Here is a 16,692-nt window from a genome sequence, read left to right on the forward strand (position 1 = left end):
TAAACATATATGCCAAATGGACCCCTCAGTATCACAAAATGTCAGCCCTGATAAGTCTCATTTAATAAAGTAAGCGTTTCTAGGCTGCCCCAGTGTCTTCAACCATATAGCCCATAAGTGTCCCTTGTTGAAATCTCTCACAAGGATAATTATACACAGGTTTACAGTACCATCCTTACCAGGACTACTGCTTACCCCTTCCCAACCTGGTAAATATGTCAGCCCATTCTGATCTACAACAGTGTCCTCAGAATATAAATGACTGCACATACCTTAATGCTGCTTGCAGTAAGAAACGTTCCACACACTGAAGATTTCTCTTGTACTCCTCAGCAAATTTTGTGGGAACCAATATAGATCTCCGTTACAACTGCTGAGATCATCAAACTCAAGGCAGAATTCTTCTTCTATGTCCTGCCTGAGGAAAAAACAGTACTCTCCGGTACCATTTAAAATAAAAAATTCTTGATTGAAGAAACTAAAAACTATCATTTTATCACCACTTAACTTTACCCTTCCTATTACTAGCATAGGCAAAGAGAATGACTGGGGGGTGGAGTCAAGGGAGGAGCTCTGTGGACTCGTCGTATCTAGTAGAAGAAAAAAGTTCATTGCTTATCCCATTCCTTAGAAATAATTTCTAAAAACCAATGACGGTTAGGAAACGTTTCAGGTGCCCTAGACCTGGATCTGAAAAAGAGATCTAATGTTTGTACCGGCTTGTCCTCTACTGATCTATATTCCTGAACTCCTAAAGTTCTTAACACCAGCTTAAGTCAGGATGGCCGATGAATCATCTGATGACACCTTTTCATCCAAACTATAGGATGATTAGTCAGCATCAGAATCACATGATTGCCTGACCAGTAAAGAGTACCACCCTTGGAAGATGAGCCTGATGAAATGTGTTTACATTTGCGTTTATGCTTACTTGCCGGTGGCATTGACGCTATAGCCTCAGTAATTGCAGCCTGTAAATGAGATTTAAAATTTTGTGCAAATTCGGTCTCTCCACCCTGAGTAATGTATATCAGTGGATGCACAGTGTGAGAAAGGTGGCGGGGAGCATGCCAAAACACTCTCCTATGGGGGTAAAACTGTTCATTTCCTCGCCCACAGGAGAATCAATTGAGCCTTGTTCCTGCTCTAGCCTGCACCACTGTCACAACTTTCTGGAATGTCTAAAATGTGACTGGAGTGCTGAGGTACAAAAGACTCCTACAGTAGAGGGGATTTAAAGGGCCATAACCCTAAAATGTAAACAGGGAAAAATGTAAGAGTACATTATTTAAAAGCACCACACCTGACCCCCTATTTGTGTACAGTGACCCCCATACCTTTAAGGGACTAAAGCAGCCTGAAAAACCTACTTCATCCACCATTGTGCTTCAACAATCAACTGCCTAAAAAAACCTTAAAAATGGGACATGTCTCACTTGTAAGGGGTGTGGATGCCAATGACACTAAGTACCCATCCTGAGGGCATTGAGGATCTATAAGCTTTGGTACTTACCCACCCTCCAGTTCTCTCCACTACTCAGCTTCAAGTTAGGAATCCAACTTATAGTGAAGACCCGTCCTGTGCTGTAACTTACAGTGTAGGACCTTGTTGGGAGAGTACATACACATGGCCAGACAGGAGAAGGCTAAGGCCCTGCCGTGAGATACCCCTGGCTTGCTTGTGACTAAGGCTCAGTTATTCAAAACATCACCAGAACTACGGGAAAATGTCTTTTTGGCCACGCCGCGCTCACTGCCCCTGTCTCCCATTGAAACTTGTCCGTACTTTCAGAGGAGTTTGTATTTGAAGTGTTCCTACACAGCCCAGACAGTGCACTGACTGAGACCAATAAAACTGTTCCTGTGTAGGAACACTTTAAATAATGCCTCTGTAACCTAACCTTCCTCACACTGCAAAGACACTGAAAAGGTGGCAAGACAAACATGACTGAAACCCTACACTTAACCTGCTATAAAAATTGCTGGCACCCTCTCTTGCTTGATCCTCGCTATGACTTGAGAAAAAGATATCAGGGGAAAAGATAAACCAGATGATAATTTCAAGAAACCGCCAAAGAATCCACTATCTCCGCTTAAGGGTCCCATCGACCGAGATCTGTACCTCAGAACCTTGAAATTGAGATGGACACCATGAGATCTATCTTCAGATGACACCATTGAAAAACAATCTGGTTGAATATCTCCTGATTGAGAGACCATTCGCCTAAATGGAGAAACTGTCGACTTAGATGTCTGCTTCCCAAATTTCCACTCACAGAATGTGAATTGCGGAGATGAGACATTAGTGACTCTCCGCCCATTTCAGAATGCAAGATACCTTCTTTATTGCCAGTGAACTGCGACTCCCCCCATGGTGGTTGACATACGCCAACCCTGTGACGTCTGACTGAAATTGAAATAAAACGGACAGAACTCAGAGAGGGCCACGCAAGAAGAGAATTGAAGATGGTTCTGAGTTCCAGAAAGTTTATAGGTAGAGACGCCTCCTGAGGGAACCATGTTCCCTGAGCTCTCATGGAGCCCCAAACAATTCCCCAACCAGAGAGGCTTGCATCTGTAGTTATCTCCCAAGGCGGACAAAGGAAACGTATTCTCCGCTCTACCGACTCGGACGTCTGCCACCAAGCTCGGGAGTCCCTGGTGACAGGATCCAGATTTATGACTTGAAAAAATTATATTGATTCCATTGCTTCAGCATGCGCATCTGTAGAAGTCGCAAATGAAAGTGAGCAAATGGCATAGTGTCTGATGCTGCCACCATGAGCCCCACCACCTCCATGCACTGACCTACTGAAGAAAGGGAGGTAGCTTGTGAAATACTGACTGGAGTTTGACTTTGCGTCAAACTGCCAAAAGAGCTCCCAAAACTTTTGTGAAAACTCTAGGGGCCGTAGCCAGGCCAAAAAAATTACTGTGAACTGGAAGTGCTTGTCCAGAAACGCAAATCTGAGATACTGTTAATGATCTGGATGGATTGGAATATGAAGATATGCGTTCTTAAAATTCACCAAAGTCATGAATTGACCCTGAAGAACAAGCGGAGCGATAGACCTGATTGTTTCCATCTTAAAGGCGGGTACCCTCAGATACTTGGTTAGACTTTTTTAGTCTGGAATAGGACGAAAGGTTCCCTCCTTCTTTAGGACAACAAAGAGGTTTGAATAAAACCCTTTGCCTCTCTATCAGCTAGAGAATCGATCCAAAAAGCTGCAAATCCCGCTACGGCAGCAATACTGATAGCCAGTTGAAAAAGGAGAACCCCTTGTAGGAAAGTCTTCCTCAAATAACCTTCAAACTTTCTATCCATTGGATCCTTAAAGAAAGTGCTATCCTCTAAAGGGATAGTGGTTTTCTTAGCTAGGGTAGAAATGGGCGCATCCACTTAAGGAACGATATTTAATAATTCTAAACCCCAGGCTTCTCCCATTCCTTGGTAATGATATCAGCTATCAAAAAAGGAACATGCGAAAACATCAAGAGCCATCGATTTGGGTTGAAATATGTCGTCTAATTTCTGGGCTGGCTTTTCCTCAGCCGATTTGGACTCTGACACCCCTAGGTTACACAGAACCTCCTTAAGCAAGTACCTAAGGTGTTCCATCTTGAACCTAAAAGTGAAGGCCTCATCCTCCTTATCAACATTCATAGAGGTATCTGATGAAGATATTTCCTTGTCCGAATTGGAGAATTATGATTCATCATTCAAGTCCTGAGTAAGTCTTTCAGAGAGTCCAGCAGGTGCCCTGGACCTGTGGTCAGTAGAACAATATTTAACCTACCTCTTATGTTTGCCAGAAGGTGGCATTGCACCCAGAGCAGCCAACACGGCAGACTGAAGTTGGGATGAAATATCTGGCGGAAAAGGTGAAAAATTACCCTGTGTCACTGGTACAATGTTATTTGAAATTGCACTTTGAGAGAGTTGTGCAGGAGGGCGTACTACAGTAGGCTGACTGCTATGTCCTGCAAACTTTGCTTGATGAATCTGAGTTGAGCACATCGAAGTAGATTGACAACTAGGGCCTGCAGAGTGAGACTGGAGAACAGACAGTAAAACAAGTGATACAAAGCTGTGCTGGTGAACACACTCTGTTAGATTTACAAAGGAGGCATTTATTAGTATCAATAACAACCTCAGAAAGCTCCTTTCCAGGAGTCCCCTCAGCAGTCCCAGCTGTGTTGCAGCTCCAAGGAAGACTTTAGCTATGTTGCAGCAGGTAACACTCTTTTTCAAGGCAAACTAGTGTTACAATAAAATGTTCTAATGAATTCAAGATTTTATTTTTCATTATAATCTCTCTATTTCATATGAATCTTTACATGAGCAGCCAAGTGCCTGCCACAAATACCAGCTTCAACAATTCACAATCAGGGATCTAGCATCAAATTATGCCAAACAACTTTTCTTTTCATCATTTAATCACCATGGGGAGCATTTTCTGTTACTATTCTGCCGATATACCTTAACAATATTAGCAATGTACATAAGTTTTAAAGTATTACATCCTAGTAATTAGTTTAAAAATATAAGAAAAAAATCTCACATGTGTAAAGAGTTGACCGTCTTTCATGTCTTCCAAACCTTCATTTGGGGTCCATGATTTAGCAAAGTTAAGAAAGTCCCATTTTTCTTCATTATCTTCTTCTGCATGTATTTTTTCCTTCTTGCCATTCAGTGTGCTACCTGTAACATTTGCCTGTAATCATTACGAAAGAAAAGAAACAAAGATAAATAAAATCTTTCACTGGCCATTTATTTTGCATAGATTATTATTTATGACAGGAGTAAAATAAAAATGAAAGAAAAGTGCTGCTATTATAAAGGATGCACACAAACTGCTCATTTGCTGTTTGATAAAGTTTTGCTAAAACTCAAATTTAGAGTATAAAAAAGCTGAAAAAAACCAAGAAGGACAAGGACTTTAGTCAACTGGATTAAGAACCAAAACAAAATAAAGTTATCTCCCTATCCTCAATTATGACATCAAACTCAACTTTGAAACCCAGCTTGAACAATTAATTTTACAAATAATTACAAATAAAGCTTAGATATAGTCCGAAAGCAAGCACAGACTTATGAAAGACAGACTTTTTTTTGAAGCTGTATGAAAACTGTATAAACAATAACTTCAATAGGGACACAAAGTCAAGAAAGTAAGGCTGTAAACTACAAATGTATTACATAAGAGAAGGGAGACAAAATATTCAAATTTCCAAAAAGCATCAGTGCAGTTCATTTTTGAGAAGAAGCATTTTTACAATATAAGTGTACTGACTAAAAAATATTACTGTTTTAGGGCCTATGTACATACGCCTTCTCAAGGTCAGCAATGACTTTTTGTGCCATACAAACCACCAATGGATTTCTGAACAAGTGCATTGTTTGAATGCAGGTGCAGTAAGGATGTGCAGCAGATGCATTATGCCCCTGAAAAATAGCTTTTACTAGAATTGTTTTTCTAATACTAGTATTTTGTAAAAATGTTTTCATTTAAAAATGAAATGTAGTCATGCAAATTTAAGTTCTCACTATGATGTCACTTTAAGCAGAAAAAGTACCACGTATTTGTATACACTGTGGGCCAGCATTAAAAAAAAACAATATGTCAAGAACAGGCTACAGACCCCCCCCCCAAAAAAATAAAATAATTTTGAAATCTCTCCCAGGGAGCAGCTGCTTCGTTTGGATTTTATTTTCATTCATAGTAATGGAGCTACAACATATAATTATGCCCTGACAAAACTGCAAATTACCAACAGCAATGCATCTATGAGACTGATTATAATTAAAACATTACATGCACATGTTTACTTCAGAACCAGAAAATAATAATAATTAAAATGTCAATAAAACTTTTTTTTTTAAAGTTTGGAAAAATATACCTATCAATGAGTTTCCTAGAAAGGAAGTTTCTAAAAATTTGACAGCATCGATAAGCTAATGGAATCACTACATGCATACTGCCATATGAACATACATATTGTCATATATTCCTTTTTTTAAATAAAAAAAAAACAACAAAAAAATGGCTGAGAGTTATAGTAAATGCCTGAAGGATAGATTATAAGGAATACAATAAGGTACTAGAAAGAACTTTTGTTTAATGAAAGAACAAGGTATATTGTGGTGTGGAAGAAAACAATCTATTCAGCACATAGTAATGCAGTAAACTTTGGAGCAAATGTAGAAAGCCAATTAGAGTGAGTGCACCTAGATCTAGTGTTGCGACATGAAATGAACTGCTCAAACCCTAGATGGACAAATGTTCCTCCAAACAGCTGTCAAATGTAGAAAATAGTGTAACAGGTAAGGGGAGCTGGTTTTATTCTTATATGGTTATAAATACAATTGGAAATAAAAATCTGAATAAAGTGACACTGTGTGTGCTGATAATAAAGAGATTAGAGTGTAAATATTAGTCGATGAGAAGAAGTTAAAATATATATTTGTATGAACACAAATAGTAGATCACTTATGTGTAAATTGTATATGTATATAAAATAGGTCCTCTCAAAATGTATGTATATATGCGAGAATATCTTAAAACGTTTTGTGTTTCACAAACCAGTGATATGATAGGAAAATTGTGATAGATAAAATCTGATGTGCAATTTTAAAAATCCGCTGCCTCAAAAAAGACAATTGAAAGAAAAAATAATATTTAGTTCAAAACTAAATTATCTATGCCTATAGGGCATTTCAACCCTATAGGCATAGATCAAACCTCGTATTATTTTCTGCTTGGGTTTAATTTTAGATAATATTAGGTATAAGATTAATATTAGTTTAGTTTTGAAGTTCATATTATTTTTTCTTTCAATTGTCTTGCTTGAGGCAGCGGATTTTTAAAATTGCACATCAGATTTTATCTATCACAATTTTTCTATCATATCACTGGTTTGTGAAACACAAAAAGTTTTAATATATTCTTGAATTGGTCTCGCATATATACATACATTTTGAGAGGACCTATTTTATATACATATACAATTTACACATAAGTGTTATTTGATCTAATATTTGTGTTCATACAAATATATATTTTTACTTTATCACATTGACTAATATTTACACTCTAATCTCTTTAATATCAACACACACAGTGTCACTTTATTCCAATTTTTTTTCCAATTGTATTTATAACTATATAAGAATTATACCTGTTCACACTATTTTCTACACTTTGGCGCAAACAAACGGCCATTTAAAGCACCATTAAACTTGACATTTCAACACATTAAAATGTTTTATTATTGCAAGTGAAACATTATTGCAATATACATTTATTATTTATTTTGCTGCCTTTTGCTTTAAAATACATCTTTAAAATGTGATTGTTTCACTTTCTCCAAGGCAGGTTTGGTTAATACTTTTAAGCAATTTATGCAAGCTTTTGTTTACTTCACCCTACCCCCTAAGATTCTCAGCAGTCACATGTTTGTAAAAGGGGGATTATCAGTTTTGCATTAACAATCATGAGAGGAGAATCATTCTTTGCAACAGTAACCAAGTTGAATCCGTGCTAAACCACCTTAAGGGAAGAGATAAGGGCAGGCTTCCCCATTCTCTCTCAACTGCACGTGTGCAAACAGATCTCATGCTATATCTGAATATTATTTTGTGATTGGTTAGCAGAGATTATTTTGTTCTGAGGGGCAGGGAAAATCAGTGAAATGAATTAACATCAAACAATATACTCATTTGACAAAATAAAGCTGCAATTTTCATTGCAAAATTATTCTCAGATAAGAAGGTTCAAAATCATGTAGTTTACAATTTGTGTTTAGAGGTCCTTTAATCATTCTTTATTTATTTAAATAAAAACAATATGTTTACTCCAATAATCTTACATAATATCATGCTTTGAGGCTTTAATCTAGTGAAAATGACTTTTCGGATACACACAGATTTACTTTTGAGAACATTTGTGCAATTGCTGTTTAATACATCTATTGTATCTCAAGAGAGCTAGGTAATGAACTATTTTGAATTCATGGAAGAAATTTGCACTTTTGTTTTCTGTATTTGTATCTATGCTGTTCAGTCTTTCTTTGATGAATAACAGAATATCCTAAACTAATTGAAAGAGCAAGGGAAGCAAGAGTGGGTGTGAAGCTACAAAGATAAAGAAAAAACTATAAAAGATGACATCTTATCTATGACTCATGGTGATTCATTATCATTATTTGGGATGGGAGTTTATTATATATAAATATATATATATATATATATATATATATATATAACATAGGCAGCGCTCACAATACCATTATCAATCAGCTCGCCATGTTTTTGCAGATTAGCCTATACTAAGATCTTCTCTACAGTCTTAATGCATCATAATCAGATTATTTGACCTTGAAGGCATAATAAGCAGCTTTGTAAAACCGGTTACATATATCACATTATACCTTTCTATTCAGCATCCCCCACATTAGAGTGTCCAGAGTTCCTTTGGCAATAAGATAATGAATATGCACAGAATTACTCTGTCCTATCCTGTGCGCTCGATCCTCTGCTTGTTTTATGTGACCAGGGTCCCAGTAGAGTTCGGCAAAGACAACATGAGTAGCAGCTGTGAATGTCAGTCCCTTGCATATTAAATAAAGAAATAAATTAATAAAATAATATAGAAATAAAAAATGTAAATACTGGAAAATATATTTTGATATTTACACACACATATAAATATAATAGCCATCAAAGATAAAATTCTAACTGAGACGATTACAGTAACAAGGTAATATATAATGATATACAGAAAAAAATCAAAGTTGTTATTGATAGAGCTTTTCCTAATGATGTAACAACAAAACATCTGGAAATATTTTTGGTAAAAGTAGTCCCTCCTAGGCTCCGCCCACCCCAGTCATTCGACCGACGGACAGGAGGAAAAATATAGGAGAAACCATATGGTACCATGGTGACTGTAGTTAGAGAAAATAATTCATCAGACCTGATTAAAAAACCAGGGCGGGCCGTGGACCGGACACACCGTTGGAGAAAGTAATTTATCAGGTAAGCATAAATTCTGTTTTCTCCAACATTGGTGTGTCCGGTCCACGGCGTCATCTTTACTTGTGGGAACCAATACCAAAGCTTTAGGACACGGATGAAGGGAGGGAGCAAATCAGGTTACCTAAACGGAAGGCACCACGGCTTGCAAAACCGTTCTCCCAAAAATAGACGCCGAAGAAGCAAAAGTATCAAATTTGTAAAATTTGGCAAAAGTGTGCAGTGAAGACCAAGTCGCTGCCTTACATATCTGATCAACAGAAGCCTCGTTCTTGAAGGCCCATGTGGAAGCCACAGCCCTAGTGGAGTGAGCTGTGATTCTTTCAGGAGGCTGCCGTCCGGCAGTCTCGTAAGCCAATCGGATGATGCTTTTAAGCCAAAAGGAAAGAGAGGTAGAAGTCGCTTTTTGACCTCTCCTTTTACCAGAATAGACGACAAACAGAGAAGATGTTTGTCTGAAATCTTTTGTAGCTTCTAAATAGAATTTTAGAGCACGGACTACGTCCAAATTGTGTAACAAACGTTCCTTCTTTGAAACTGGATTCGGACACAAAGAAGGTACAACTATCTCCTGGTTAATATTTTTGTTAGAAACAACCTTTGGAAGGAAACCAGGCTTAGTACGCAAAACCACCTTATCTGCATGGAACACCAGATAGGGCGGAGAACACTGCAGAGCAGATAACTCTGAAACTCTTCTAGCAGAAGAAATAGCAACCAAAAACAAAGCTTTCCAAGATAACAACTTAATATCTATGGAATGTAGAGGTTCAAACGGAACCCCTTGAAGAACTGAAAGAACTAGATTTAAACTCCAGGGAGGAGTCAAAGGTCTGTAAACAGGCTTGATCCTAACCAGAGCCTGAACAAATGCTTGAACATCTGGCATAGCTGCCAATCGTTTGTGTAGTAAGACAGATAAAGCAGAAATTTGTCCCTTTAGAGAACTCGCAGATAATCCTTTATCCAAACCTTCTTGTAGAAAGGAAAGAATCTTAGGAATTTTTACCTTATTCCAAGGGAATCCCTTGGATTCACACCAGCATAAATTCTGGTAAGCATAAATTCTGTTTTCTCCAACATTGGTGTGTCCAGTCCACGGCGTCATCTTTACTTGTGGGAACCAATACCAAAGCTTTAGGACACGGATGAAGGGAGGGAGCAAATCAGGTTACCTAAACGGAAGGCACCACGGCTTGCAAAACCGTTCTCCCAAAAATAGCCGCCGAAGAAGCAAAAGTATCAAATTTGTAAAATTTGGCAAAAGTGTGCAGTGAAGACCAAGTCGCTGCCTTACATATCTGATCAACAGAAGCCTCGTTCTTGAAGGCCCATGTGGAAGCCACAGCCCTAGTGGAGTGAGCTGTGATTCTTTCAGGAGGCTGCCGTCCGGCAGTCTCGTAAGCCAATCGGATGATGCTTTTAAGCCAAAAGGAAAGAGAGGTAGAAGTCGCTTTTTGACCTCTCCTTTTACCAGAATAGACGACAAACAGAGAAGATGTTTGTCTGAAATCTTTTGTAGCTTCTAAATAGAATTTTAGAGCACGGACTACGTCCACATTGAGTAACAAACGTTCCTTCTTTGAAACTGGATTCGGACACAAAGAAGGTACAACTATCTCCTGGTTAATATTTTTGTTAGAAACAACCTTTGGAAGGAAACCAGGCTTAGTACGCAAAACCACCTTATCTGCATGGAACACCAGATACGGCGGAGAACACTGCAGAGCAGATAACTCTGAAACTCTTCTAGCAGAAGAAATAGCAACCAAAAACAAAGCTTTCCAAGATAACAACTTAATATCTATGGAATGTAGAGGTTCAAACGGAACCCCTTGAAGAACTGAAAGAACTAGATTTAAACTCCAGGGAGGAGTCAAAGGTCTGTAAACAGGCTTGATCCTAACCAGAGCCTGAACAAATGCTTGAACATCTGGCATAGCTGCCAATCGTTTGTGTAGTAAGACAGATAAAGCAGAAATCTGTCCCTTTAGAGAACTCGCAGATAATCCTTTATCCAAACCTTCTTGTAGAAAGGAAAGAATCTTAGGAATTTTTACCTTATTCCAAGGGAATCCCTTGGATTCACACCAGCAGATATATCTTTTCCATATTTTATGGTAAATCTTTCTAGTTACCGGTTTTCTGGCCTGAACCAGAATATCGATCACCGAATCTGAAAACCCACGCTTTGATAGAATCAAGCGTTCAATCTCCAAGCCGTCAGCTGGAGGGAGACCAGATTTGGATGTTCGAATGGACCCTGAACAAGAAGGTCCTGTCTCAAAGGTAGCTTCCATGGTGGAACCGATGACATATTCACCAGGTCTGCATACCAAGTCCTGCGTGGCCACGCAGGAGCTATCAAGATCACCGAGACCCTCTCCAGTTTGATCCTGGCTACCAGCCTGGGAATGAGAGGAAACGGTGGGAACACATAAGCTAGGTTGAAGGTCAAAGGCGCTACTAGTGCATCCACTAGAGTCGCCTTGGGATCCCTGGATCTGGACACGTAGCAAGGAACCTTGAAGTTCTGACGAGACGCCATCAGATCCATGTCTGGAATGCCCCATAATTGAGTCAACTGGGCAAAAATCTCCGGGTGGAGTTCCCACTCCCCCGGATGGAATGTCTGACGACTCAGATAATCCGCTTCCCAGTTTTCCACACCTGGGATGTGGATCGCAGATAGATGGCAGGAGTGATTCTCCGCCCATTGTATTATTTTGGTTACTTCTTTCATTGCCAGGGAACTCCTTGTTCCCCCCTGATGATTGATATACGCAACAGTCGTCATGTTGTCTGATTGGAATCTTATGAATCTGGCCTTTGCAAGCTGAGGCCAAGCCCTGAGAGCATTGAATATCGCTCTTAGTTCCAGAATGTTTATCGGGAGAAGAGACTCTTCCCGAGACCATAGTCCCTGAGCTTTCAGGGATTCCCAGACCGCACCCCAGCCCACTAGACTGGCGTCGGTCGTGACAATAACCCACTCTGGTCTGCGGAAGCTCATTCCCTGGGATAGGTGGTCCAGGGATATCCACCAACGGAGAGAATCTCTGGTCTTCTGATCTACTTGAATCACTGGAGACAAGTCTGTATAGTCCCCATTCCACTGTTTCAGCATGCACAGTTGTAATGGTCTTAGATGAATTCGCGCAAAAGGAACTATGTCCATTGCTGCAACCATCAACCCTACTACTTCCATGCACTGAGCTATGGAAGGACGTGGAACAGAATGAAGAACTTGACAAGCGCTTAGAAGTTTTGACTTTCTGACATCTGTCAGAAAGATCCTCATTTCTAAGGAATCTATTATTGTTCCCAGGAAGGGAACTCTTGTTGACGGAGACAGAGAACTTTTTTCTATGTTCACCTTCCATCCGTGAGATCTGAGAAAGGCCAGAACGATGTCTGTATGAGCCTTTGCTTTTGAAAGGGACGACGCTTGTATTAGAATGTCGTCCAAGTATGGTACTACTGCAATGCCCCTCGGTCTTAGAACCGCTAGAAGGGAGTATTGGAGCAGTGGCTAATCCGAATGGGAGGGCCACAAACTGGTAATGTTTGTCCAGAAAGGCGAACCTTAGGAACTGATGATGTTCTTTGTGGATAGGAATATGTAGGTACGCATCCTTTAGATCCACGATAGTCATAAATTGACCTTTCTGGATAGTGGGTAGAATCGTTCGAATGGTTTCCATTTTGAACGATGGTACCCTGAGAAATTTGTTTAGGATCTTTAAATCCAGAATTGGTCTGAAGGTTCCGTCTTTTTGGGAACTACGAACAGATTTGAGTAAAATCCCATTCCTTGTTCCGTCATTGGAACTGGGTGTATCACTCCCATCTTTAGCAGGTCTTCTACACAATGTAAGAACGCCTGTCTCTTTATTTGGATTGAGGATAAGTGAGACATGTGGAACCGTCCCCTTGGGGGTAGTTCCTTGAATTCTAGAAGATAACCCTGAGAAACTATTTCTAGCGTCCAGGGATCCTGAACATCTCTTGCCCAAGCCTGAGCAAAGAGAGAGAGTCTGCCCCCCACTAGATCCGGTCCCGGATCGGGGGCTACTCCTTCATGCTGTTTTGTTAGCGGTAGCAGGCTTCTTGGTCTGCTTACCCTTGTTCCAGCCTTGCATTGGTTTCCAGGCTGGTTTGGACTGTGAGGCATTACCCTCTTGCTTAGAGGATGCAGAATTAGAGGCCGGCCCGTTCCTGAAATTACGAAAGGAACGAAAATTAGACTTATTCCTGGCCTTGAAAGGCCTATCTTGTGGGAGGGCGTGGCCCTTTCCCCCAGTGATGTCTGAGATAATCTCTTTCAATTCTGGTCCAAAGAGAGTTTTACCCTTGAAGGGGATGTTAAGCAATTTTGTCTTGGATGATACATCCGCTGACCAAGACTTTAGCCAAAGCGCTCTGCGCGCCACAATTGCAAACCCTGAATTTTTCGCCGCTAATCTAGCTAATTGCAAAGCGGCATCTAAAATAAAAGAGTTAGCCAACTTAAGTGCGTGAACTCTGTCCATAACCTCCTCATATGGAGTCTCTCTACTGATCGACTTTTCTAGTTCCTCGAACCAGAACCACGCTGCTGTAGTGACAGGAACAATGCACGAAATGGGTTGTAGAAGGTAACCTTGCTGTACAAAAATCTTTTTAAGCAAACCTTCCAATTTTTTATCCATAGGATCTTTGAAAGCACAACTATCTTCGATAGGAATAGTAGTGCGCTTGTTTAGAGTAGAAACTGCCCCCTCGACCTTAGGGACTGTCTGCCATAAGTCCTTTCTGGGGTCGACCATAGGAAATAATTTCTTAAATATAGGAGGGGGAACAAAAGGTATGCCGGGCTTCTCCCACTCCTTATTCACTATGTCCGCCACCCGCTTGGGTATAGGAAAAGCGTCGGGGTGCACCGGAACCTCTAGGAACTTGTCCATCTTGCATAATTTTTCTGTAATGACCAAGTTGTCACAATCATCCAGAGTAGATAACACCTCCTTAAGCAGTGCGCAGAGATGTTCTAATTTAAATTTAAATGTCACAACATCAGGTTCAGCCTGTTGAGAAATTTTTTCTGAATCTGAAATTTCCCCATCTGACAAAACCTCCCTCATGGCCCCTTCAGATTGGTGTGAGGGTATGACAGAACAATTATCATCAGCGCCCTCCTGCTCTTCAGTGTTTAAAACAGAGCAATCGCGCTTTCTCTGATATGCAGGCATTTTGGATAAAATATTTGCTATGGAGTTATCCATTACAGCCGTCAATTGTTGCATGGTAATAAGCATTGGCGCGCTAGAAGTACTAGGGGCCTCCTGCGTGGGCAAAACTGGCGTAGACACAGAAGGAGATGATGTAGAACCATGTCTACTCCCTTCACTTGAGGAATCATCTTGGGCAATTTCATTATTTGTGGCAGTACTGTCCTTACTTTGTTTGGACGCTATGGCACAATTATCACACAATTTTGAAGGGGGAGACACATTGGCTTTCATACATATAGAACATAGCTTATCTGAAGGCACAGACATGTTAAACAGGCTTAAACTTGTCAATAAAGCACAAAAAAACGTTTTAAAACAAAACCGTTACTGTCTCTTTAAATTTTAAACAGAGCACACTTTATTACTGAATATGTGAAAATATATGAAGGAATTGTTCAAAATTTACCAAAATTTCACCACAGTGTCTTAAAGCATTAAAAGTATTGCACACCAATTTTCAGAGCTTTAACCCTTAAAATAACGAAACCGGAGCCGGTTACAGATTTAACCCCTATACAGTCCCAGCTACAGCCTTTGCTGTGACTTTACCAAGCCCAGAGGGGAATACGATACCAAATGACGCCTTCTAGGAACTTTTACAACTACTCTCAGGTCCTCACACATGCATCTGCATGTCTTGCACTCAAAAACAACTGCGCAGTAATGGCGCGAAAATGAGGCTCAGCCTACAACTGGGAAGGCCCTTCCTGACTGGAAAAGGTGTCTAACATAGTGCCTGACGTTAAAAAACGTTCCCCAAGTTTATAAGTGTGAATTATCAGCATAAACATGTATAAAATGTCCAAATAAAGCAATCGATTTAGCCCATAAAAGTGTCTACCAGTTTTATAGCCCATATTAAGCCCTTTATTCTGTTTGAGACTAAGAAAAACATAATTTATGTAAGAACTTACCTGATAAATTCATTTCTTTCATATTAGCAAGAGTCCATGAGCTAGTGACGTATGGGATATACATTCCTACCAGGAGGGGCAAAGTTTCCCAAACCTCAAAATGCCTATAAATACACCCCTCACCACACCCACAATTCAGTTTAACGAATAGCCAAGAAGTGGGGTGATAAAAAAGTGCGAAAGCATATAAAATAAGGAATTGGAATAATTGTGCTTTATACAAAATCATAACCACCACAAAAAAAGGGCGGGCCTCATGGACTCTTGCTAATATGAAAGAAATGAATTTATCAGGTAAGTTCTTACATAAATTATGTTTTCTTTCATGTAATTAGCAAGAGTCCATGAGCTAGTGACGTATGGGATAATGATTACCCAAGATGTGGATCTTTCCACACAAGAGTCACTAGAGAGGGAGGGATAAAATAAAGACAGCCAATTCCTGCTGAAAATAATCCACACCCAAAATAAAGTTTAATGAAAAACATAAGCAGAAGATTCAAACTGAAACCGCTGCCTGAAGTACTTTTCTACCAAAAACTGCTTCCGAAGAAGAAAATACATCAAAATGGTAGAATTTAGTAAAAGTATGCAAAGAGGACCAAGTTGCTGCTTTGCAAATCTGATCAACCGAAGCTTCATTCCTAAACGCCCAGGAAGTAGAAACTGACCTAGTAGAATGAGCTGTAATCCTCTGAGGTGGAGTTTTACCCGACTCAACATAGGCAAGATGAATTAAAGATTTCAACCAAGATGCCAAAGAAATGGCAGAAGCTTTCTGGCCTTTTCTAGCACCGGAAAAAAATAACAAATAGACTAGAAGTCTTTCTGAAAGACTTAGTAGCTTCAACATAATATTTCAAAGCTCTAACAACATCCAAAGAATGCAACGATTTCTCCTTAGAATTCTTAGGATTAGGACATAATGAAGGAACCACAATTTCTCTACTAATGTTGTTGGAATTCACAACTTTAGGTAAAAATTCAAAAGAAGTTCGCAACACCGCCTTATCCTGATGAAAAATCAGAAAAGGAGACTCACAAGAAAGAGCAGATAATTCAGAAACTCTTCTGGCAGAAGAGATGGCCAAAAGGAACAAAACTTTCCAAGAAAGTAATTTAATGTCCAATGAATGCATAGGTTCAAACGGAGGAGCTTGAAGAGCTCCCAGAACCAAATTCAAACTCCAAGGAGGAGAAATTGACTTAATGACAGGTTTTATACGAACCAAAGCTTGTACAAAACAATGAATATCAGGAAGAATAGCAATCTTTCTGTGAAAAAGAACAGAAAGAGCAGAGATTTGACCTTTCAAGGAACTTGCGGACAAACCCTTATCTAAACCATCCTGAAGAAACTGTAAAATTCTCGGTATTCTAAAAGAATGCCAAGAAAAATGATGAGAAAGACACCAAGAAATATAAGTCTTCCAGACTCTATAATATATCTCTCTAGATACAGATTTAC

General features: G+C 39.5%; 1 protein-coding gene across 3 annotated transcripts in view; it reads right to left on the bottom strand.

The window, feature by feature from the left end:
- Nucleotides 1-16,692, bottom strand: part of ZRANB3 (zinc finger RANBP2-type containing 3) — a 1,006,798-nt gene that overhangs the window by 434,429 nt on the left and 555,677 nt on the right. For all 3 annotated transcript variants that reach the window (XM_053698237.1, XM_053698236.1, XM_053698238.1), the window contains 2 exons: nt 8,434-8,613; nt 4,566-4,718 (listed from right to left, as the gene is read on the bottom strand). In XM_053698237.1, the coding sequence (XP_053554212.1) occupies nt 4,566-4,718; nt 8,434-8,613 (333 nt within the window). The remainder of the gene's footprint in view (nt 1-4,565; nt 4,719-8,433; nt 8,614-16,692) is intronic.

This window comes from Bombina bombina, chromosome 1, assembly GCF_027579735.1.
Source record: "Bombina bombina isolate aBomBom1 chromosome 1, aBomBom1.pri, whole genome shotgun sequence".
Lineage (NCBI taxonomy): Eukaryota > Metazoa > Chordata > Amphibia > Anura > Bombinatoridae > Bombina > Bombina bombina.